Raw genomic sequence first — 24,967 nt, 5'->3', positions numbered from 1 at the left:
AGTCATTTTAGGTGTTTCGTTTTATTCTTTGCTTTTTTTTTTCAACCACCGTTTTGCGCCCACTTTCTTCGCATACGTTACATTTAATTTTTTTCGCTAACAATTCGGTAAATATATTATCAACTTTACTAGTTTCAATACAATTGGATCACTAGTCCAGGATTATCGATCAATTATTTATTATACAATCATTACCAAGCATTTGATGATTATTTACAACGGTATAGAGACCCTACAAATTATTATCAGTTTTCCTTTCTCTCGTCCTCCTTCTAATTTTTTGTGTTTTTTGTCAGCGAATTACCGGGATTTACAAATTCAACAAGTTCAATCGCGCTAGAAAAAGATCTAATTGGACAGTTCAATATTGCTCTTAATTCACAAACAGCTATATTGTTTAGTCTTTACAGATTCTTCATTCCCTTGTTTTACAACCGCTGTAAGGTATCTATTATTCTTTTTACAGATACAGTTATTAACATTATTATCCGTACTATTAATATTAGGAGCTCGTTACATAAAACGTGAAAGGCACATTATTTCGATTGTCTTTATTTCGGGGGCAATAGTAAACCAAGACTCGTTCATGCTGTTCCATTCGAGATTCTAAAATTGCAGGTGATATGTTGTGAAGAAAAAAAAACAATTAAAACAAAATATTGACAAGAATATACGAGAAAAAGGAATTATAAACATGAGAACATCATAAAAAAAATAATGTTGTGTATTATATTATCGTTACATAAATATCAAATATCACCATAAATATATGTATAATTGACTAATTTTGGTTTCATACGTTTTTGTTCGTGGTGTTTTTTATTATTATCATTATTTTTTTTTTAATCCTTAGTCCTTCCAGCTCAAAAAAAATCTCACAAATGAATTGCTTTAAAACGTTAGTTATGCTTATTACTATTACTTTTTCCTTTTCTGAAGAAATCCTTGTGATCATTGTTACGAGTTCAATATTTCCTTCTTCAACTTTTTTTCTTTACACACTAGTGACGGTCGTTAATCTTAATTTCGTAACGGATCTAGACTCTCCAGTGAAAAGTCATCAGTTCCGATTGAAAGACCTCTGCTAAATCCATCCTGAAAAAGAATTGAAGACATGTAACCGATACTAAAATCAAGTCTCGCTAGAAATATAATTCTAAACTTTCACAAGTCTGAGATTATAACAAGGGATATAAAAAGAGAGAAAAAAGTAAATAAACAAAGTATATACATCGATGATATTCAGTCAGCTATTGTTCTTACTTTCATTTCTAGAAGCCTTTTGTCTAAAAGTCCGATCGCATTCTCCAATTCCTGCTGACTCGGATTTAACGCTGCAGTCGTTGCCCCAAACTCTCCCATTTCAAACGGATCATTTATGTCAGTTTTTGCACCGCTGGGTGGAGCTGGATTGAACGGAACGCTGCCGAAAAGATCTTCTTTGATGCCGTTCTGCCTTCGAGAATCTTTAGCCTTTGGTGGCGGAGCCACTGTGAATAGAATGTAAAATTTCCATTGAAACATCACCACTGATAAAAGCTTGGCAATCAAAGTCGAGAGAGCAACTAGCTAAATCAAACTTACGCAACGGCGGGGAACTCGCACCTCCGTTAGCCTGAGGGAAGAAAATTTGCTGCGACGAAGAGACCTGTCCGTTCAAAGTCGGGTTATTGTTCGACTGATGATTGAAAGCTGACCCATTTGTCAATCCCTCGTGAGCTCTTGGATTAAAATCTTCCTCGAACTCGTCCATCAGTAGACCTTCCAGCTTAGTACCGACCGTCGGTACTGGGGGTTCGCTGCTGAAAAATTCACTGTCGTGTTGAAAGATGTATTGAAAAAATTTGAAGTGTGTTTTTCTTATTTGCCAGTGAAAGTGTTGGGAGAAAAATGGCAAAAGAAGCAACACTGATTATCGATACCAGGAATCGAGAACATTGACCAATTCGACACCAATCCTGGTGAACTTACCCCATGAAATCGTCATCGAAACTTTTTTCGAAACTTCTTGGTGGCACTGGTGGTGGCTGTTGTATACCGTTAGAAGTATTTCCATTACTGTCACTGTTAGTTGTGCTCAGAGAAGATTTGCTCAAGCTACCATTCATCCTAGGTTTGGTAGTCTCGTCAATCGACGACGAGGAACTTTCAGGAGTCATCGGTACACCCGGAACGTGTAAAATGTCGGGTAAATTATGCTGGGAGAGATAAGAAGTCACATCGGCCTGAAAGTCGATTTAGCATTTAATTTTTATTACGAATCGTCGAGCAGTTGGAAAAATCGAGTCTCTCGAACTCGCAATAATTTCGCAATTCTATTACCGTTCCCTTGATCGAAGCGATATCTTGCAACCGTTGCCTGTAGATGTTGTTTTCGTGTTCTAAGCGTTTGATTTTGTGCTGCAGTACCATGCTGCGTCTCTGGCTGCCCAAATCCTTATCTGAAGTTTCCAAAAATCTCCTATAAGCTAGATCGAAGGCTTGTCCGATCGTCAGCGTTATTTCCTCCGACAATTTGTCGCTTACAAAAACGAAACACGTATGTCTCTCCGCGTCTTCCTCTTTAGCGATAAAGCTGAAAAATTTCTTCTCCCCCTTATCGTCGGCACAATACGAAATCCGATGAAGCGGGTACTGATGCATGATACGCTGTAAATATTCCAACAATTGAGATCAAATTACACATAGGCACTCTTCGCCAAATCGAGTCAACAAATGAAAAAAGAAGCAATTATCATTTAATATCTGTATTTCATTTGAATACCTTTGGCGTCGTCTTGGTCTTGGGCTCTTGAATAGCGACGCCATCTATGCTGATGGTTAGTTCCACTTTTGGCGTTTTGGTACCCTCGCTTTTCCTCAACTGCTGATTAAATTTTAGCTTGCAGGTAGCCTCCTTAACCACGTCGATACCTTTGGGTTGATCGACTTCTGTACTCCCAAGATACTAAAAAGCCACATGACAAAATTACTTGAGCATTGTTTACACTTTTGAACTACCCGTATTATACCACGATAAGCAAACTATCTAAACATCGCCACTGTTCGATATCTAGTAAATAAAACGAAAAAAACAAAAAGAAGAAAAGCGATATTACTATTTACACAAGAATTGAAATTGCAGAGCAATAAGGAAGCTGGCAATGAGCATCAATGAATATTGCGATTGTGAAATTAGAAAGTAACAAACTCTGTATATCACCGGCTATATGTATAATATAGAATGTGTATAGTTTTGGTAATAACGGTAACAGTAAAAGTTTGGCACAAGTGGCTGAACAGATTTGGCCCGTTGCGTAACGATTTGCATACGCGGTATACTTTCATTTCCGAAAACATTCGGTGTTGCAGTATTACAAAGTTCGTTCAACTCTAACATTCCCGGTGTCTTGTTATTGCAGACCGATCTCTGGCAGCCTGAGAAACCAGAGGTTTTAACATCCGATCTTCCAAGCATTGCGCAACCATTCAAGATTAGATACAAAAATGAGATTTAGAAAAGATTAAGAAATGATAATTACAAGAAACTTGTAAGGTGTGTAAAAATAAATTGGCTTGTGGCACAAGTGTTCATAAATTCCTATAAAGTCCTTGACCGTGCCAGCGACATGTCGAGTGAAGCTGGGAAAAAAAAGCGATCAATGAAAAAGAAAAAAGGACAAGAAACAGGTTCATTATGGTCATAGAAATATTTACATTCCAGACTAAACAGATTTGTCGTAGTTCAAGAGCCACATGACATTTTTAACATCAGCTGTTGTTTTTTCTTTCTTTTCTATACCATAAAAATTTAATTAATTCTGACTTTAAACAAATAGCCGAATGACGCACCGAGTGGGGAATGAATTTTTCACAATTAATTTGCATTCTTGTCTCCACACCAAACACGTTTCTCACAATACGACGGTGCGGGGAAAAGAATAAGAAAAGAAAACACAGCCACACACCAAGTTGACCTTTCTGTCAACTCTGGATTATTCCGTTAATCATACTATATGCAAATTACATGTATATATTCATCCAATCTAAAAATCAACCCAAAGCTCCAAATGTAAGCTTTACAATTGTTTTCCTATTTTTTTTTCTCTATAATGGTTAATGATAACGATACCTTAACTAAGTAAGCGATGTGACCCTTTTGAAGAGCGTCCGGCGAATGTATCCAATTTCTGGGTGAAGCGGCTGAAAATAAAAAAAAAAAAAAAAAACTGTCAGTGAAAAGATGACAAATTATGCAAATTTATTTACTTCCAAAGCTTCAAAGAGACGGCAAAAAGTTTGATATTGAAATATCTTACCACCATTTTTGCCAGGTTGATTTTTGTTGTTGGTAGAATTCTGTGCCCATTTCAATAAAGTGGAATTCCTCATGTTATATGGACAATGTTAATCCTCGACGAGATGAATTGTCGTGTATTTATTTGCCAGCAGTTGAAGAAACACAAGTCTGTAACACAAAGGAGGACAAAATTATACTTGAGAGTACATAAAGAACGGGGAGATTTTCAGTCTGGAAAGAAAAGGGAATGAAAAATAGCTCAGTCAACCTTTTATAGTCTTCAGATGAAATGATATCGACGTACTTGATCACCAAACCAGCTAGCTGGCTAACAATACAAGTCTTAAGCCAGGTACATGAGGTAAACACACAACTGAACAACTGAACGACTGACTGACTAACTGATTGTGTTCAATGCCCGAGAGCAGCAACGCCAGTCAGCCTTGGCCACGAAGGCCAAATCCTTTCATGTTTCATCATCGTCATCATCGTGCAGTAAATGACTGATCTATTACAATTCAAGCTCGCTCATAGCTAGGTAAGCATCATTGTAAACAATAATCGATTTGACTTCGCGTGTATCTTTCAGTTTCACATTTACAATTACGAAAACAAGGTTTGGCGTAGAAAAAGTGCTTTTTTCTGTTCAAGAGTAGAAAAAGAGAGAGAGAGAGAGAGAGAGACAGGAAACACGGTACACGTAACGTTAAATATACAGAGCTGTAATATTATATCATCAAATTATCAGCCAGTGAGGGATAGTGTTTTCTATTTGAACATTATTTCTCTCTTTTATTTTTTCCCCTTCGCTTGCAAGTGAGTAGCCAAATATTATATCAAGCAAACGACCATTATCAATGTCTTTGATTTTTATCACTAAGGAAATAGGGTACATCTGAAGTATGGTATAGTAAACTAGTATATCGATGCTTGTAAATATTATAAGAACGTTATTTCCTTCAAAATGATTCGGGGAATTCCAGACAACTTAAAGTCGTTAATTTTTTTCCTTATTTCTCGTCTGATCTTCTTTGTACGTTCATTTTCGTTTTATTTCTTTTTCTTTTTTAGTTGCTACTGACAAACAAAACTAGAAGTAATTTTGTTTGTATCGCATTTATGTATAAATAAGAATATCGTCATGATGCAAATTTCCTCAAATATGTAACATGTTGTTTTAATCTCCAAAGCAATTAAAGAAGCATGAATTTATCGCTTGGCGTTTAACGAAGGTAAACAAAACTCACACAACCAATGGACTTTGACACTGGTCTCTCTCTCCGTCTCTCTAATTTTCCAGTTATTGATAACCCGACATGATTTCTCATAATATTGTCAAGAGAAGAAATGAAACATTACGATGAAGTAAAGCTAGAAACTCAATCTCTCGAACGTGTTTTCCAATTTCATTTGGGATATTGCCAATTAAATTACCAAATTATCCATATTGTATACCAAATAAAATGTGAGCGAATCAAACGAATAATGAGAAAGAATAAGAAAGGGAATACAAGAATTTAGAATACGGCAAGGAAAGGAAAAACTTGATACATAAATAAATGAAAAAAAAAATTTTTTTGCGCAATCTTGATTCGACGATGATGGTGGAAATAAGAAATCAAAAACTGTAATATTGAACTGCCATTGAGAATGATCGAAAAAAGACCGAGAGAAATGTTTTGTCATATAAATCTCGGTATAAAATTTGACAATCATACTTATGTGCAACGTACCACTTGAATAATATAAACTGTATGTATGCCTAGTGATATATAATATATTAGCACCAGCACAACCTTTAAACATTGCATAACTTTCAAGGCAACGTTTGTGTGCATGATTTTCGCGCATAAAAATCGCGGATCGACGTCGGCTAACCAACCTTATAGTTACAGGATAAAAATAAGCAAGCACAGTGCCGCAAGTAAAAAAGAAGAGAAAAGAAAAAACAAAGCATACAACGTGTGGTAGTGAATATAACCGATTAATTAATTATTAACGAGCACAGCGTGAGACGCAATCGGTATATTTCCAAGTAAATCTGCAATAATTTGTTTCTCCTTCCCCTCACCTTTCTTCCGTGTAAAAGAAAATTTATTATGAACTACGTATACAAATTCAAGAGTTCAAGAGATAGATTACAGGCATAACGTGGAATCTCCAGAGAGAATCTTTCGTGAAATTAACGACGAAGTACATAAATCTGCAGGCAATTAGAATACAAAGCTCGAAAACAAAAATATTATTCAATCGAATTCGATTCTATTTAATTGACAATAGTTCAGAAAAAAAAAATTTTTGAACCGCCAATTTCACGTATACATCCGAAATATATATGTAAGTAATTCCGTGTTGTACGACAGAGATCAGTTGGGATTACGGATTGTTTTGATATACGAACAGAATGGAGTCTCTCTGGTTCAAAAAATTTGTTCCTATAATAACAGCAACAACAACAACACAACCGAGCTGTGTACAACGAAGAGACATGTTCAATCAATGAAAGTTCATCCCTATTTACATACATACACAATAATATACACACCCAATATATCAACCGAACAAATATCAGAGCACCACACGCGTTTGCTACATGCTAATACAACAACGACCGAGTCGTTGTTCCCCTCTGGATATGCGATTCGGTCCGTATAAATATATGCAATCGCTTGCAAATAATAAGCGTCGAGAAGAGAAGCTAGAAGATCGTTGAAAACGAGACAAAGAAACGTCAGCTTATATCTAGGTAATTGCAGCGATCAATTAACCAAAGAGCAAAATACTTTGCAAAGAAGATAGTTGAAAGAAGAGGACAAGGAATCGGAGAGAGAGAGAGATAGAGAGAGAAAAACAACTTAATAAAGCATGAATGATGAATGATTAGGAAAAGTCGATGCTGTGGGGGGGGGGGGGGGGGTTTATCATACAGATATATTATCGTCATTATATGGAGTAAAACGATGGAGGGTCAAATGTGTAGAGAAAATGAGAGAGGGGTAGAGAGATTAATTGAACAATCTTGAAACCGGCGGAAGCGGAGAAAGTGTATACATATAATGAAGACATACATATTATACAGGCATGTCCATGTCTAATTATTGCAATAATAATAATAATGATAGGTACGCGACCACAACAACGTCCTGCAACGGTTTTCGAATAATAGTAATAGTAAAAAAAAAAACCGCATCATACTGGGCGCAAAATTTCTTCCTCTTTCTTCAGTTCCATTTTTTCCCCTCCTTTTTTGCAGACATCGTAAAAATGCGATATTAAAGCTAGTTGCGCGCGTGTGAAAACGTAGACACGTAACTATATGGCATATTTTGATGTATGTATGTAATGTGTAGACGCGTAGAAGAGAAATAGTAAAAATTAAAATGCTGCGCATATAGCATTATAGCATTATAGTAGTATAGCATTGGATTTCGATTATACAGATTGTGGGTGTATATATATGTGTGTGTGTGTGCATATGCAATCTATAATTACATTTTATTCATTATAGATGCGCACATACCTAACGTGTTGCTTCGTAAAACGATGTCGTAAGATATGCGCGCTGCATTCAGATTATATCATGATACGTTATGAACATTAAAGTGAATTAAACATTGCGTTGAGACTTAAATTTTTATTGTAGTACCGGTCATAATATTGTATCCGCAACGATATGAACATTTGTTTTTAGTTGTATACATGGGATAGTCACAAACTAACGTGAACAATGACTGACCCAGAATCTCGCCGAAATGTTCACCGATTTTTTTCCTATTTCTACTGCACCAAATATACATTTGTAATTTGTATTTTTATTTTTTTCACCTGCCGTTTAGGCGTAAGTATTTTAGATTTTATCCTTCATAACTCGAAAACTGTGCATTTGGAGAAAAATTTGTAATGGGGCAAGAGGTGTATTTTTTTATTTTATTTTTCTTTTTTGTTATAAATCAGACGGAGTCAATTTTTTAGAAACGGCAAGTCCTCGTTCTCAACGAGAAACGCACGAGAATGAATTTTTTCTCGATAACGACGTTTTGATAAAATTTGCAACCTTTTGTGAATCATCTTTGGCTAAAAAAGAAAACCTTTTTTTTACATCCGACGCAAAATGACAAAATCGCCGTCGTTTGGGAGCTAAGCTTTTTTTTGCACATCAATGTTATACGTTAATATGACAATAATAATTGTTGACCAGAAGCGAGTTATCGTGATTTGAAATAAAAAAATTAAAAATATAGGTATGCATGATCAAATGATGATTCAAGTGCGGAATATAAAAATAACTTTGTTATAACGTTTTATAGGCGAATGGGTCAATGATGTATTGTAATATAAAAAAAACCTCAGGAATTGTTTAAATCGAAGACGGTGATCACCGTCGAGGTTAAACGTCGGTCTAGTTGCCACGGAATGCTCAACGATTATATTCAATTAACGGAAGATATCCCGCAGAGTTATGTGTATATGTATATTTGTAGTCACAGTTGAATCGTGTAAAACGTAGGATGTACGTGCGTACAATAATTAAAAGCGAATTAACAAACGCGGATTGACAAATAAATTACACAAGAAATAAATCAAATATACAATATAAAAACACCGGGATTTAACCCTTTGAGTCATAGTGGTAAGTATTCTCATCACCTATTTTACATTCGTTTTTTGTATATTTAGAAAACTTTTAAACATATTTCTTCACGGTTTGTTGCTATTTCCGATGGTATACTAACGGATTTTCAATATTCAAGAGTAATTATTGCAATATAATGTAAATTATTATTGTTAGAAACGAATTGAATGAAAAAAAATCGTCAAAATTGAAGGACTAATTACACTCAGAGAAAATTATGGTTGTCTTTACCATAAAAAATAGTGTGCTCGGGAGACAATACGAATTTATAGTTAATAGAACTTATTGCATTATGTTGTTCCGAACTATGAATTTATGGTTACATCTGACAAAAGTTTTATGGTTAACGGTACAATAATAAAGACCCTGACCACATTCAAACATTAGTGCGGTAAACGTGATCAGCTTATCGTTACTCGATTTATAATTTGGAAATTTTAGATTTCAATTTGTTAGCTTATACTATACGAGTTGAGTAGGTTCATCGTAAATGTATAGTAAAACTGGAATGAAAAAAAATAGATGAGGAACTCGTAGATAACTCATCTCAATGATTTTTCGTGAGCGCAGACACCATTTTGACAACTTATCAGTAACTACAACCGTTGAAAACGCATTTCGGATCGATTACAGTCACTGAAAACTGATCAACAAGATTATTCCATTTATCAAGTGAATTCGGCAGATTTTTTAGTAAATTCCAAGTACCGTAAATGAAATTTCCAAATATACCTAATACATTTACTGCACAATGAAGTAAATTCAAAATACCCTTTTGCGTATTTCCAACTAAGTTAAGCAAAATGACAAAATTATAATGCACATTTATTGAGACTGCTTATTAATTCACTTTATAACACGAAATTTGTAATTCAACTACACTTTTGTGTTGTAAATGTGGCGTAGATTTTCAAATATTTTCAACACTGTATGTTTAGTTGTTGAAACTATGTTCGTATGATCTTGTCTGAATAATTACTGTATTGGCGTTAACCATATTTAAGTCGAGTCAAACTATGTAAGGTGCATCCAACTCTGACAAAAGTTGCAGGAATCATCTCGGGTGGTCTAAATACTTATCCGTAAATAGTTGATTATAAATTAGTTAATTGAACCATACTCTGTACTATCGAAGACTACAGAACAGAGCTCACCGCACTATACTAATATAATCCTGATGAACATCTGTGTATGGTGAACATTAGAAACAAAAATATAGTTAATTGTAGTATTATTATAGTACCTTTGACGTCCTCGCATCAACTATAAGTGTATGGTAAAATTGATATTGTGTTTATAGTGCGCCAAACGATAATTTAAGTGAATTCTACTATAAAAATTATCTTTCCGACTGTAATATTTTAACTATACAGATTTTTAACTATATGCGCAAATTTTTCTCTCAGTGTAATTTCCGAGAAAGTTACCCGTCTGCATATATACACGTTTTATATAAATTACAAGTTTTTGGGGTCGCTGATTACGAATCTGAAATCAGATTTTGAATATTCAGTAAAACCTCTGCATCAAGTTTCTAGACCGTATTCGATCGAATTTGAAATTTTCATCCACCGTATTGGATCCACCATGGTAAACACGCCAACACACAAACTCGCGAACTTGTATAATATATGGGGGGTTCCATGACATCACGATCAAGATTCTACGTCGATATCTCAGATTGGCTTTATAATTTTGACATCATGGAATGCCCCAAATGCAAATAAAGGTAACGAGTTCACGGAATACATAAAACTATACAAGCGCGGTAAAAATTTGAAACTGTTTCTGAAATCGGAGAATATATTTTGTTAGCCCAATGCTTTCCTTTGTCCCCGATTTGATCGTCCAAGAATTATTCAGCTGCCGCGATTCAAGTCGTGGATCGGAAACGGCTCGTAAATGAAACATAAATCAATGCATACACATCTAGTGTGCATACGCATGCCAATTACAATTTTCATCATCACGTATAATAATCAATCGCATTGCTATATCTTTACTGCAGGCGGTAATAGTTATAAAAATTGAATGAAAATGAAAATTTCAAGAAAGAGAAAAAATAAACAAGTTATAAATGATAATGATAATGACAATAGTGATTCTGCACTCACTGGTAATATAACAGAAGTTGGAAAATTTCCGTGTTTTACATGCAACTAATCCAGAAACAGCACTAACGGTGCATGATCTCACTTATGTACGTACGCGCGTAGGTTATAAGATTAGAAGTGAAAACAACTCGAGGAAGCGTCTGTGTGTTTAATAACGAAATGAGATGATAACGCGAAACGGGTAAAAGTGTGAACAGAGTTCACTTGTCAAAACTTATATAGCTGTTATTAGATACACAATTAATCATCCTCTGAATCACGTATATATGAGGGATTCGCCGTCAACTCGGCCACTTTTTTTTCGACCATCTCAGATCTGCCCCATAATTGGTTATATCAAAGTACTACTAAAAGGTACTCTATGTGAATTTTTTCAGATTTTTTAATTCATTATTTGAGAAATTGCCGTTTTCTTGTCAAATGAATATATCTCGGAAACTTGAAGTGACTGAAAAATAATGACTCTACATAAAAGTTGTAGTTTTTTGTTAGCTTTCGAGAGGAATTTTTGAAAAAATTTTTACGTTCCGGTAACGCTAATTTTTTACCAAAAAAGGATGAAATTATTTTTTTTATTCAAAAAGGACCCTTTTTTTTGCTGAAAAAATTACAGAGTCTTCAAATATGTGTGACAATATCGCCAAAAAATCGCCAGAGTGGCACGGATCGAGGTTCTAGGATAAAAAAAAATGAAGCCACACAAATTCGGTCGAGGTTCCGGTATAAAAAAAATTGATTTGTGTAGCTTCATTTTTTTTTTACCCTAGAACCTCGATCCGTGCCACTCTGGCGATTTTTTGGCGATATTGTCACACATATTTGAAGACTCTGTAATTTTTTCAGCAAAAAAAAGGGTCCTTTTTGAATAAAAAAAATAATTTCATCCTTTTTTGGTAAAAAATTAGCGTTACCGGAACGTAAAAATTTTTTCAAAAATTCCTCTCGAAAGCTAACAAAAAACTACAACTTTTATGTAGAGTCATTATTTTTCAGTCACTTCAAGTTTCCGAGATATATTCATTTGAAAAGAAAACTGCAATTTCTCAAATAATGAATTAAAAAATCTGAAAAAATTCACATAGAGTACCTTTTAGTAGTACTTTGATATAACCGATTATGGGGCAGATCTGAGATGGTCGAAAAAAAAGTGGCCGAGTTGACGGAGAATCCCTCATATACGGGCTTTGCGTAGTTTTGTTTAACATCGGGAATTTATCTCTCATTCGATGATGGTGCGTATTAGAAATTAATTGATCCATCTACATTAGAGTGTCCCATATTCAAGATGTTGTCGAATTTTTCCAAGCATACTCCCCAAATCAATTTCAAATAATTAAAAACAAATTACCTAATTTTTTCCGACTTCTATCTCAACTCTATCCCATGCCAACGACAGTTGTGGATTTCAACGTTTAAAATAAACGTGTTTCGTACACGTTCTCAGCATACATTTTCCTATAAAAGTAATAATGTTCGAAGAAATCTGTAACTGCGAGGTTTTAGTGATCTTTAGTGCTACTGTCTGAGAAAAAATTCACATCATCATACCGTGCAATTGCGTCGAATTGCGCACCCTCGAAATCTGACTTTTTTGCATTTAGAGCATACAAACACTTGGCCGTTGAACCATAGATTATAAGAAAGAGTATAAAGAACGTAAGTGTTTCTCTATGCGCGTTCTAATTTGTCCGTTGTTGAATTAGGGATAATAATCAAATCGCAATTAGCAAATCACCAGTGACCGAGATGTATAATCAATATCGACACTAATTAAATAAAGGAAAGTTAAAGCTTCGAGTGTAACATGTTATTGAATCTTTAGATAATACCTGCAGAAGACGATGAGAAAGAGAGAAAGAGAGAGAGAGAGATTTTTCGAAAATTGAAAAATTGCGGTAACTTTTTTCCCGGATTACAACAAACGAAAATGTCTTTAATACAAACAACTACAAACGATTTAGAATAGATGGAAATTTTGAAAATTGATATTCGAACAAGTCGAGTTCCAGTTTCAGTTTCACATAGCTGGACTACACATTGGTATACATATACATGAATAACTATAGTTTGGCCGAGAAGTGACAGATTAGATAGATCAGACGTACATGTAAATATCTTATTCATACTCCTATTCAAAGAACAAAAAGAGGAAGAGGAGAAGTCGGAGGGGAGGTGCGTAAGCAATGTACACACGAGTATAATCCCTCTGCTGCTCAAAGCGATATTTATTAGTTATAGAGAGCTGTTGACGGTTGTCCGAGGACGAAAATGAGGGGACGAAAAAAAGAGGAATGAAAACGAAGAAAATAATACATAATGATAAAAACAGTAATAATAATTGATGTTAAACACAAAAATAATAATTGTAATTGTAATTATAATAACAACAACAACAACAACAATAATAATAATGACGATATGTATAATACAGCACACAACAATAGTTTACGATTAGTTTCGTAACGTTAAAACAAAGTTACTACCTACGTGTTATTCGATTTCAAGTAAGGTGGTCAATCAATGCGGTATAAAAAAAAAAAAAGGGAGATTGAAAAGGAGACGATGAGTGTAGTAGCGGAAATGCTGCGGTAGTTCTTAATTTATTGTTGTTGTTAATTATTATTATTATTATTACTTAGCAATTTTTTTTCACGCCGAGCATAAACGTCACCATCTTTTGCAACGCCGTTTAGGCTTTCTTATCACACCATCCCCGGTGAAAAAGAAATAAAAATCAGCCACCGAAAGTAATGAAACGAACCATTCATCCAATCATTCAATCTACAGTTCTACGAATCGTCTGCAACTGATGTCTGACAATGAACGAAGTTTCGCCGGACTCAATACTTACTCGGAACTCAAAATATCTGTCGAACGGACCAGTGTGCGTGCGGTCAAAACTCCAAAAATACAGTTTTAATAATAGTTGTTACAAAAAAAATTATGTGCCAATACTATTAAGCTACGATTTATACTATCGTGAGATACCGTCGATCAGCAGTTCAGAATCATTCGGGAGTTTAGACCATTTGGTTATTCAACCGTTTTCGAAATAGGCTTGCACTTTTATCGTTTGGGGTTCTAGCTGCGTGAAAGTTTTGAACTTTTGGATTTATTACCATTCGAAGTTTTGAATATTTGAAGTTCTGACGATTCGGGATCTTGATTATTTGGAGTTCCGACTACTCGAGGCTTTGATCGTTTGGAGTTTTAACAAAGTGGCTATTCACTCCTGGAAATCAGCTGTACACCCTGGGTTGAAATCAGTTGAAAGCGGAATGAAAAATCGTACAGATAAATCACTTTAACATCACTGAAAATTATCTAAAATCATACGAAGGCATTGGAAATCAGCAGAAATCCCACACGAAGTCATGTGAAATCGCATAGAAAATCAACTGAAATCGGACAAATCATAAGTCAAATCACCTAAAAAAAAAAAAAAGTCACGAAATCACTCGCACGCCAAGAGTAAAGTAAATATTCGAAGTACCGTCTAGCGTCTACTAGAAATTTTGACCATTCGGAGTTCCGTCCGTTCCAATTTTCGTACTCTTCAGAGTTCTGACGAAATCAAGTTTGTTTCAACGATTAAAAAATTCCACCACCCAGCAAAAGCTTCAACCTTCCCTAGGCTACCAACGAGCCACATATGACGCAATGTTTTCTCTGAATTCGATCATCCAGAATTTCTACCGTCGCATCGGGAGTAATATATCCGCGAGAGAACAAGTCGTCGAATTGATCCAAGAGTCTCGTGGCTCCGGGTTCGTTCGACGCGTCCGTGAGATCGGCAAAGCGTGCACACGCGTGCAGGTCTCTCCTTCTCCTTGTCCTTCTCTCTCTCTCTCTCTCTCTCTCTCTCGTTCTTTCTTTCTCTTTTTTCCTCGCGGTAAACGGTACACCGGCAAGGCACGGCGCACACTTGCACACCCGTACGAACGAAGCCGAGAGAGGAGAGAGAGGAGAGAGAGTCGTGGATGGCAGTGCCAGCCACCGGCTGTGTTGGGTTGCCTGGCTTGTTCACCGTTCGCCGAAGCGACGGCCTGTCTGCTCGTCCCTTCACAATCAGTCATATACCGAGGCGATATCACCTTCCTTATCCTCGTTCTTATCCTGCTTATCACGTCGGATACCTTCCGAAACCGCAAGGTGGAGAAATATGCCCATGGTCATGATGATGAAGATGATAATGAAGTACGGGTGCCGTGCCATTTTATTACAATTATAGATCTGATCTGCACAAGTATTTACACGAGATTTAACGTAGCTGAAGTTAGTAACGTAGAATAACTCGCGATATGTTGAATCGACAGTGTTAGTTTGTTCATGCTTCGTTAATGGGTTCCTAAATTTCAGGTAATCCTCTAAAGTCGCAAAATATCGTCTCTTTCTAAAGATGCGTCATTAAAATAAGCGTTACAAACTTCGGCCTGATGAGATTGAGAGTTAACTTATTCGTTGGACTATTAACGAGTATGGTTCAATTATTCCATGCGAATCGACATGTCGAGTGAAATTTCGATTCCTTCGTTCCGCATGCAGGCGAATTTTATTATTCAATTTCTACGTACAACGACTCGATCAAGTGATTCGGAAAACGAAAACGAGGAATAAATTTCGAACATCAATGTTTCGTGCAAATTCAATAAAAATATTTTAAAGACGATCAAATCCTACAATCGTGATACGAAGTGTTGAAAATTCTGCAACTTTATACCTCGCGTGCTTAAAATTCGAACCTGAATTGAGCCCGTCCAAAATCTCTAAACCACAGTAGAGTGAATATCAATATTGGGAATAAAAAATCAACACACACAAAACGACAAGACAAAAAAAATCGAGTGAACGATACGGCAGTTTACCTCTTTCCTATATATTATACCGTTACGCAATTTTGATACATCTTGTCGTTGCTTGATTTAACACATGGGATTGAAGAGAAAAAAAAAATAGTGTGGACGGAAAATGAAATAGAAACTTGTTACAAAAAAATGTAAGGAAGCCCTATCGATAAATTTCTCAAATTAACTTTTATGCTAGGTAGTCATTGTTCTGTTTCCAACTTAACTCTAGTCACTTACGCCTATGGAAAATTCTGAGACAAAATCTAACGATTCAGAAATAGACTCCAATTTTAGTTTTCGCAAGAAAAAAAAAACGATGAAGGATGTGGGAGAAATTCTTCAAGCAAAAAAAGTAAAACAATACACAATAGTTTTTCCAATCACTCTTCATTTTACTTGCACAACCAACCCTGATTCTAGCACGCTGACTTTAAATTTGTACGTGAAAGTCGATTCATTTCAGTGACGAGGGTTAATGCAGAGCCGCCCGGTATAATTGCCTAACAATAAGTTCGGTATTTTTCAATCTAACTAAATGCGAATGCGTCAGCCAACCAGTTTTCAGGCCTTAAAAACCACACACAACCATCGCAAAACCGAAAAAATGTTTTTGGTAATATGTGTATCGGTCTTTGATAGGTTCCACATAACCCGTTCTGATTTCTATTGAGTAAGACGTCGGGTTGTCTCGTCGATTTTTTTGATAGAATTCCTAGCATCGATACGAAAAATGTGTAAGATCATTTTTATTTTTTCATGATCCGCAATCTGAGAGAAAAATTAAAACCCATATTTCGTCCGCTCTCTAGCGATGTTTGAGTCATTCCCGTCAAACCAAGTCTTCAATAAATGATCGTCAATTTACTACACCACATTTATTGTACAAAAGGTTTGTCAATTTACAAAAACTGCTTGTAAATTGACATATTCGGTGTATAGCGATGTAAATTACTATGTCTTTGCCTTAAATTTGAGATAAAAATTTTTGAGTTTACTAAAATTTATAAGATTTATAAGTGAATTTCTGGTGAGTTCACTGTTCCGTATCCGAATAAAACTTCCAATACAATTTCGGAAGTTCCGTACAGAAATTTTTAAAAGTGTCGTAAGTTGAATTTTTTTCGGATACCGTGTCTCGGGGAAACAAAATTGTAACGATTTTTTAAAGACATCATTAAAATTTTTGCCACACACACACATTCTTCCAGGTTTAAAAGGTATTGAAATTTGCATTACATCGTCACTACCTGGCATGCATTATCCACTAATACGATTACATTTCTCAGGGTGGCCAACCCTCAAAAATTTGAAATTATATGACAGATGATCTTAGAGCATTACTGTACATGCTCTAAGCAGATGATCGTGATGTGTCTAACCTCAAATACCTTGCCAGTTTGGCTCAACTGGTCTTTTCATCATTCGTCGTTATTAAATATTGGTAATAATCAATAACCACGAATAATAACCAGTATAAGTCTATGAGTCAGGCCGAATTGTTGGAATGTTTGAGATTACATACATCGAGGTAATCTGTCACGTATAAATTTCAGATTTTTGTGAGTGACGATGCAATGTAAATTTCCATAATTTATAAACCTGGAAGAACATGTATCGCAAAAACTTAAAAAATGTCTTACAAGAATCTTGACAAATTTTTTTCCCAAAAAATAGGATGCGAAAAAAATTTTACCTATGCTAGTTATTCTTAAAATAGATTTCCGAAACACGAGGAAAAATTGAAAGAAATTACGAATATGTATTTGGTTTGACGGGAATATCACAAGCATCGTACGTAAGAGAAAGATCAAAATATGAGTTGCAATTTTTTATCTCAGATTCCAGGGCATGAAAAAAACACCGATTCTAATGAAAATTGATAAATGACAATCCGCCATCTTATCCGAAAGAAATAAGAGCGGGTAGTCTGGGAGCTTATCAAAGACCGAAAAACGCAGACATTTTTTCGGTTCGGAATGGTTGTTCGTGATTTTCAGGGCGTGAAAACGAGTAGTCCGATGCGCATTTTTTTTAATTGTTTCTATTGAAAAATGCCGTACTTAGCAATTTAACAAAGTATTCGCCTGAATACTTAAGCTCAGCGACGATTTCCGCGACTGGTTATACCGATATTCATGTGGTATAGTGATTTTTTTCTTACTGTTCTGCCAATACATACACACACACACACGCACACACACACGCGCGCGCGCGCTCGCGCATCGTATAAGGTAAGTTCCTTGCTGCAGAAGCACAGTGAAAAAAACCGGTTCAGGACCTCATCTATATAGGTACATAGAGGTATATACATATGAGGTATTCCACACGATTTCACCTAATCGGTGAAGGTCACCGACGCCGATCTTGGTGCCATTTTTTTTCTCAATTGGTCTATCGAAAAAAAAGAACACATGTTCGGCCGTTTTTCGATTAGGCTACCTGTGTCGATTTTATGAATTTTCCGATTTTTCAACTTTTTCGAAACAGACTTTTTTCAACTGGCTCTATCTTCAAGAGCTTTCATTCTTTTCAAAAAATGATACAGGTATAAAATGTGTCAATAAGTCCGAGCTTTCTGAAGAAAATTTTTGAAAATTTTTCCAACCACACAATTCTACAATTTTGTATTTATATTTAGAAATTTTCTACCTGAAAATATATTTGGCATAGAAAAGAAAAATTGTGATCTCGTTTTTATTTATATTGTTTGGGATATTGCGAAAAGTTTTTTTTTCAGCAAACATGTATTTTTATAACATGAAAACTTGTCTGATCGAAGTTAAGATTGATTTCCGTAAAATATTTGCAATTTTTCGGCACTTATGATGGTATAACTCCCGAACGAATCGGAACTCCATAATTTCCTTTGGAGGAAAACTTGATTGTAACTGGTCGAGTGCAGGTAAAAAGTTTCAGGAAAATCGAAGGTGTCGAAATTCAAAAAAATTTAGAATTGTGTGGTTGGAAAAATTTTCAAAAATTTTTTTCAGAAAGCTCGGACTTATTGACACATTTTATACTTGTATCATTTTTTGAAAAGAATGAAAGCTCTTGAAGATAGAGCCAGTTGAAAAAAGAATGTTTCGAAAAGTTGAAAAATCGGAAAATTCATAAAATCGACACAGGTAGCCTAATCGAAAAACGGCCGAACACGTGTTCTTTTTTTTTTGATAGATTAATTGAGAAAAAAATTGACACCAAGATCGGTGTTGGTGACCTTCATCGATTAGGTGAAATGGTGTGGAATACCTCATATACAAGTACATAAAATTGCATTCCAAGTTCTGAATCATTCCTAAAACCGGGTAGGTCAGAATGTATTTATACACACACGCGCACACACACATATCACATATACATTTATATAAATTTATTCATGCAGCTATACAAACTTCGTACCCGTCACTAAGTGCAGCTGTATGTATGTATGAATGTATGCACAATTTAGTTGCATAAGGGGCTCTCCACGTCACATCGTAAACGGTTGACCATGACATTTTTTAATATCCGGGATTATTCCTATGTTCGTACGACCCCAGGAAAAATTTTGCAAATAAATTTGAATTTTATCAATCACTCCTCTTTACCCTAAGAAATTTTAAGCTCGTTTCGAAATCACCCAAATCGATTTTTATGAAACGAGAAAAAAGAAAAACATTCAGACTTCCAAACAAAACATTTTTACGTGAGACTAAGAGTGGAAGGAGGTTTTTCTCTATTTTCACACGTGTTCAAACCTATATTCTACAAACCGCATCTCCGATTTTATTACTGATTTTTTTAAATTGGTTCCGTAGTCCTAAAAGATACGATTACAGGTTCTTTTTTTATTAAGTCCAAATGCCGATTGCCATTTTTAAACGATAGAAAAACAGAAGAAATTATTCCAAAAAAAAAATAGGCATAACAGTCCTTCCACTCTGAATCTGGCGTGAAAATGTTTTACTTAAAAAAAAAAAACGGAATGTTATTTTCTTGTCTCATACAAATCGATTAGGTATCTTTGAGATTGGTTTAAAAATTCGTTTGACAATGTGAAAATTTTTTTCCTAACGCTTTTTGGGGAGGTCATACTAACGTAGGAAAAATCCTCAATGAAATTAAAAACGTCATGATCAGCCGTTTAAAAAACTGGCGTAAAAAAGCCCATATATATTATTGTAATATTGTGGTACATTAATTGATGACTATGCGAGAGTACGAAGAGAACTTTTGCACAATATGTAAAACTAGCTTCGATTCTCTTCCGTTATTTATTCCAATTGCAAAGATCGCGTCAATACAATCACGCAGCGACCTGCAGTAAGCCATTATACTGATGAAAAATTACATTAAAAACGAGAAAAACGATCGAAAATTAAAATACAGCTCAATATTAAAATCGAGGCCGTGTAATGCCCTCGGAGAGCAGAAGCAGGTGCTCGCGCAAAGGCCAAGACGGACATGGTGGTCGCCTTTACACCTATAAGTACACATGGGGACAATGAATCTGAGACGCTAATTTTTTACACTAGACAGTTATGTTGGCAACACAGCGAAACCTAAAGCGCCACAATGGGCCGAGCGCGAAACAAACTCAATCTCAATAAACACAACATAACCCATGACCGTCGAATCTAGCCTTAGAATATGTCAATCCAACAAGTCATTATACCCGCGATATTCTAAGGTTAGATTCGACGGTCATGGGTTGTGTTATGTTAAGATTGAGTTTGTTTCGCGCTCGGCCGACTGTGGCGCTGTAGGTTTCTCTGTGTTGCCAACATAACTGTCTAGTGTAAAAAATGATCCGTCTCAGATTCATCGTCCCGAAGTGTACCATACACTCCGAGCATCATTGTCACATTGTCAGTAAGTTGGAGGTGCGGCGGCTACATAATGTAGAGGAAACTGCGTGCGTTCCCGTATAATGTGCATTTTAGGTTTAAAAGAACAAATTACGCATATGAATCTGAATTTCGAAAACCTCTGTATTCGCGTCATTTTTTTCACCGTCTGAATTCCGTGTTGTTTCCTGCACAAGAAATTCAACACGATATTACATACTATACGTAGATCAAAAATACGCCACAAGTAAAACTCTCCTTTCTCACGTTTTCATTTCTGTATATCGTGTAGAGCAGGTATAATGTGAAAGATACGTCGCGTTTTGCGTGCATCGCTTACGAAATCTTCGAGCACAAAGGACGTCGACAATTTTGCATTGTGCGCAAACAATTATATGGTGTGTATATATGCATATGTATGTATGCATGTGCGTGTGAGCAGCGTATTTGCTAACTCGCACACAAAAACACACCCGTTTCAATTGACAACACACAGAAATTACGCAATACAGCCGCAGTTGTTCGTGTGTTAGATAAATGTTCGTCGTATGCTGCAGAGGTGGTGGGTTAATCGATGGGCACATAATAGATGATAACATAATATAAATGATGTAGAGGTATCCAGTGGGTAAATTTTGTGTATAATATTATGAACGAAAATGACAGACCTGATCGGATTATAAAAACGCAAGAATAGAGAACGAGAGAGAATCAATCGATTGCAGCCGTACTTTTAGAGGAGTAAATTATACAGATCTATCTGTATGCTATAGCGTATTACACATCCACCAGCATACAGGTGTAGAAAATCAACACCTGCTGATTCATCGCTCCGTTAAACTTGCTATGCGCATTTATTCGAGCAAAATACATATATTGCGAAAAGAATAAGGAAGGTATAAAAGAGAGAGAAAGAGAGATGGAGGAGGTATTCGAAATTGAGAAAATACGATGGTGATAACGAACAGCGACGAATCGATTTAACAGAGCAGCAAAAAGAAAAAAGCACTCATGAACTAGGTACATATATTATTATACCAAACATGTAGGCATGCGGGCGCTTGTTATGTATTAATTTCGCTACATTGAACTCGAGTCGAATTAGCAAGTTCGGTGTTTATACCTTCACCGTGATTCACGAGAGATTGAAGAATATTAAATTGCAGGAATAACAGTCTCGAATCGTATAATATACGTATACAATACATATCTATACATTCGTATCTTTCTTTCATTCCTTTATTATTTTTCATAATCTAAAAGTGGGTGTCTCTATAGTTTTCCAACAGCAATATCAACTTTCACGCCCTGCTATTGCTGCTGCTGCTGCTGCTCCACCACATACATATAAATATCATGTGTGTTTACACATAAATACATACGCATATGACGTAAATAATATCACGGGGCGTCGTCGTCGTTTATTCGTCATTTTTTACGTTATACGCGGTGTGCGTCAGCACGATTGGAACCCAATGATGCGTAGGTATACATATACTATGTATTAATATGTATGTATTTAACTGTGATAAATAAAATTTATACTGCGTATAGTAAAATATATATTATTATATACAGATGATGTGATTTTATCGATGTTTTCGTAAGAGTATATTATTTACAGCTGCACATCTGTGAGTATTGTACTTTGTTATTTTTTGTTTTTTGTAATTATGCATCATTTTACAGCTAGTGAGAAATAATATTGGACAAATTACAAACACACGTATCGTATTCGATCCCTTCATTTTCATACGATTAGGTATACCTATTATAGAATTAACCGCTCTATACATTATACGATTACACAACAAGCGGCGGCTTTATATGATGTATAATTATTTACTCATGTATACATATATGTACATTATACTCTGCAATGAGAGAGCGATTCAACGATTATCCGGAAATCGAAACTGCATTCCAATTATTTTGCAAACAAAAAAAAAAAAAAAAAAAAAAAAAAAACGGCAATTGAAAAATAATATCGACATCCGTGCGTATATACGGAATTAAATCGAATTATAGGTATGCGAGAAAAGAAGGGGAAGTGAGGAAAAACGAAACCGGAACAAAAAATTAATCGTCTAACAAAAAGAGAACGTAAGAACGCGAAACTTTCGATCGGCACGTAAGTGATACAAAACAAAAAAGAGCGAGCGAGAGAGAGAGAGAGAGGTATCGTATATATGAATTGTATTTACAATAACTATCACACACAACATGCAATTCACGATGCTCCAACGTGAAATACGAACATCGTACGTCCATGGCAGAAAAGCGCGCGTGACATAGATGTGTGCGATATAACGAGCACGCGGTAAATATCATACCCATGCATATACGTGTATACATACTTGTTATGAAAAGCGTATGTGATTGTTCTCTAATGTACGTGACAAATGTGGGAGGATGGAAGGAAGGGGGGCGGAGGGGAGGGAAGTGTAACACAGTGCAGCATGTTTTCAAAGAGAAAATCATTGAAATTCCAACCGAGTTACTGAAGTTAAAGTATACATGTGCGTATGTTTCAGGTATGTATTTATTATAAATGTAAGAAATGTTTGACGCGCGTTTTGTGTTTTATTTTTATTTAGTTGTTCTCTCTGTAGCGACGAAATATCATTAAACCGCGTGCGAGTCAAGTAAATTAACCGAGAATAAGCAGATCGAAGAATTAAGGCACGGTTAGTAGAGTGCTAAACGATTTAATGAGAGGCCAAACACGACGTCTCTCCTCTCTTCTATTTTATCTTCTCCGTTTTGCTGGCACAACGACGGCCTTTGTATACGTTGGCAATATGGAGGATTAACTCTGCCCTCTATAGTTGTCAAATAAAGGATGTAATTCCGAAATGAGTTGGGCTTTTTGCGCGCGAAATGTAACGCGCGGAATAATAGGATACATATCAAATTGCTTCATCGGTATCAGTGTCGAGATTGTGGAGATTTTTTAAGCTGGTAACGTTGGCTTGTTTCGGACTTCGACCTTCTTACGCACATTTTCTCAAGAAAATAAGAAGTAGAATGAGATCAATGTTTTTCAGAATCGAACAAACGATATCGTTTTCAGAACAACCGTTCCGAAATGTCCCACGTCCTAGCACACATCTCGAATTGCAGGAGATATTTCTAACTCACGAGCCGAAAACACGCGTTTCCTCTTCTCCCCTCTTTTTGCTAGCGAAGGATACATTAAAATCGGCGTTTACCGTTCGGTGTTTATGTTTACCGGTGGTGGTGTGACTCTATAGAGTACCTTGGTAATATCCGAGGACAGATAGATACGCACATGCAACGCGCGACCTGTTCGATGACCGTTAAAATTCACAAAACTGTTCGCGAGGAATCGGTGATATGATGTTGGGCGTGAATGGAACAAAATAAGAATGATAAAAATAAGGGAGACACATTGGTGGTGTAAAAGGGCGAAATCGCCGTCGTATAAGTTAGAAAATCACCGCTGAGCGATGAAACGACGAAGGCGAGGAGAGAAATGGGTGCAGCGTGAGAAAATAAATAATACGATAGAAAATACAACAGTGGAGAGAATAGAAAGTTGACGGAAACTAAAAACTAACCGCTGCGTACGCGGCTTCTATATACATACCTGTATATCTATAGGTATAAGTTATACCTATTCCGAATGGCCAGTATTCCGTTACGGTCGCGATATCATTCTTTCATTTCATTTACTTTTCGTTATATTATTTCGTTTTTAACGCTCATCGTCGTAAACAGGCGTAGATATTTTACAAATCTATATTGTGATATATCTATGCATAGGTGCAGTGTACAGAGGAAAGGAGAAACGCAACGCTTGTTCTTTCGAAAACCATTACAATAACGACGAAACAACAGTTGTTTAAACGCTGTTCGTGAAGGTGGATTCTCTTCTATCGAAATCAGTTTATCCATATCTATACCCACATAAAATATGTATATTCTGTAAATAGTATATACAAAAAAAAAAAAAAAACTTACCGACGATGTGAGAAAAGGTTCTGGCTCTGTTTCTACGTTGCCGTAAAAAAAAAAAGGAATAACGCTCGTGGAACAAGGAATGACAATCTGACCGTTCTGCGGGCTATGTGTGAAACGCGAAACGCTCTGACCTTTCGGCTTTTCAGCTTTGCTATGATGGGGGCAATTCACTCTCACGTCACGGCACACACGCGTCCTGCTCGAGTGCGGAATAAATACTGACAAACCGTCGAACGTCGAACAAACGTACGTCGACGAAACAAGTCGCTGTCGAGTATGCGCCA

The 24,967-nt window shown here is 36.0% G+C and overlaps 1 protein-coding gene across 5 annotated transcripts; it reads right to left on the bottom strand.

Moving 5' to 3' along the window:
- Positions 1-993: 993 nt before the first annotated feature.
- Positions 994-24,915, bottom strand: LOC124303666 (PTB domain-containing engulfment adapter protein 1-like). Of its 5 annotated transcripts, none has more exons than XM_046761165.1 (9): positions 24,815-24,915; positions 4,299-4,447; positions 4,112-4,182; positions 2,765-2,947; positions 2,323-2,649; positions 1,972-2,225; positions 1,585-1,802; positions 1,264-1,490; positions 994-1,095 (listed from the first exon to the last, which is right to left on the bottom strand). In XM_046761165.1, the coding sequence occupies exons 2-9, from the start codon at positions 4,369-4,371 to the stop codon at positions 1,021-1,023; spliced, it is 1,428 nt and encodes a 475-aa protein (XP_046617121.1). In that variant the 5' UTR covers positions 4,372-4,447; positions 24,815-24,915; the 3' UTR covers positions 994-1,020. The 5 variants fall into 5 exon arrangements, with proteins under 5 accessions (XP_046617121.1, XP_046617120.1, XP_046617124.1 ...); XM_046761164.1 differs by having other exon boundaries at positions 24,684-24,908; XM_046761168.1 differs by having other exon boundaries at positions 1,585-1,799; positions 24,684-24,908.
- Between the last annotated feature and the right edge of the window lie 52 nt (positions 24,916-24,967).

This window comes from Neodiprion virginianus, chromosome 4, assembly GCF_021901495.1.
Source record: "Neodiprion virginianus isolate iyNeoVirg1 chromosome 4, iyNeoVirg1.1, whole genome shotgun sequence".
NCBI lineage: Eukaryota > Metazoa > Arthropoda > Insecta > Hymenoptera > Diprionidae > Neodiprion > Neodiprion virginianus.
Note: the sequence above shows the minus strand (reverse complement) of the source record. Positions and strands in the feature narration are given on the sequence as shown.

Bases quoted from the DNA above. Each gene is read 5' to 3' on its own strand.
- LOC124303666 (XM_046761165.1), bottom strand. From the start codon at position 4,371: ATGAGGAATTCCACTTTATTGAAATGGGCACAGAATTCTACCAACAAC. The intron at 1,491-1,584 runs GTAAGTTTGATT...TTCTATTCACAG, and splicing joins TGCGAGTTCCCCGCCGTTGC to TGGCTCCGCCACCAAAGGCT. The intron at 1,096-1,263 runs GTAAGAACAATA...ATTCTTTTTCAG, and splicing joins AAAGGCTTCTAGAAATGAAA to GATGGATTTAGCAGAGGTCT.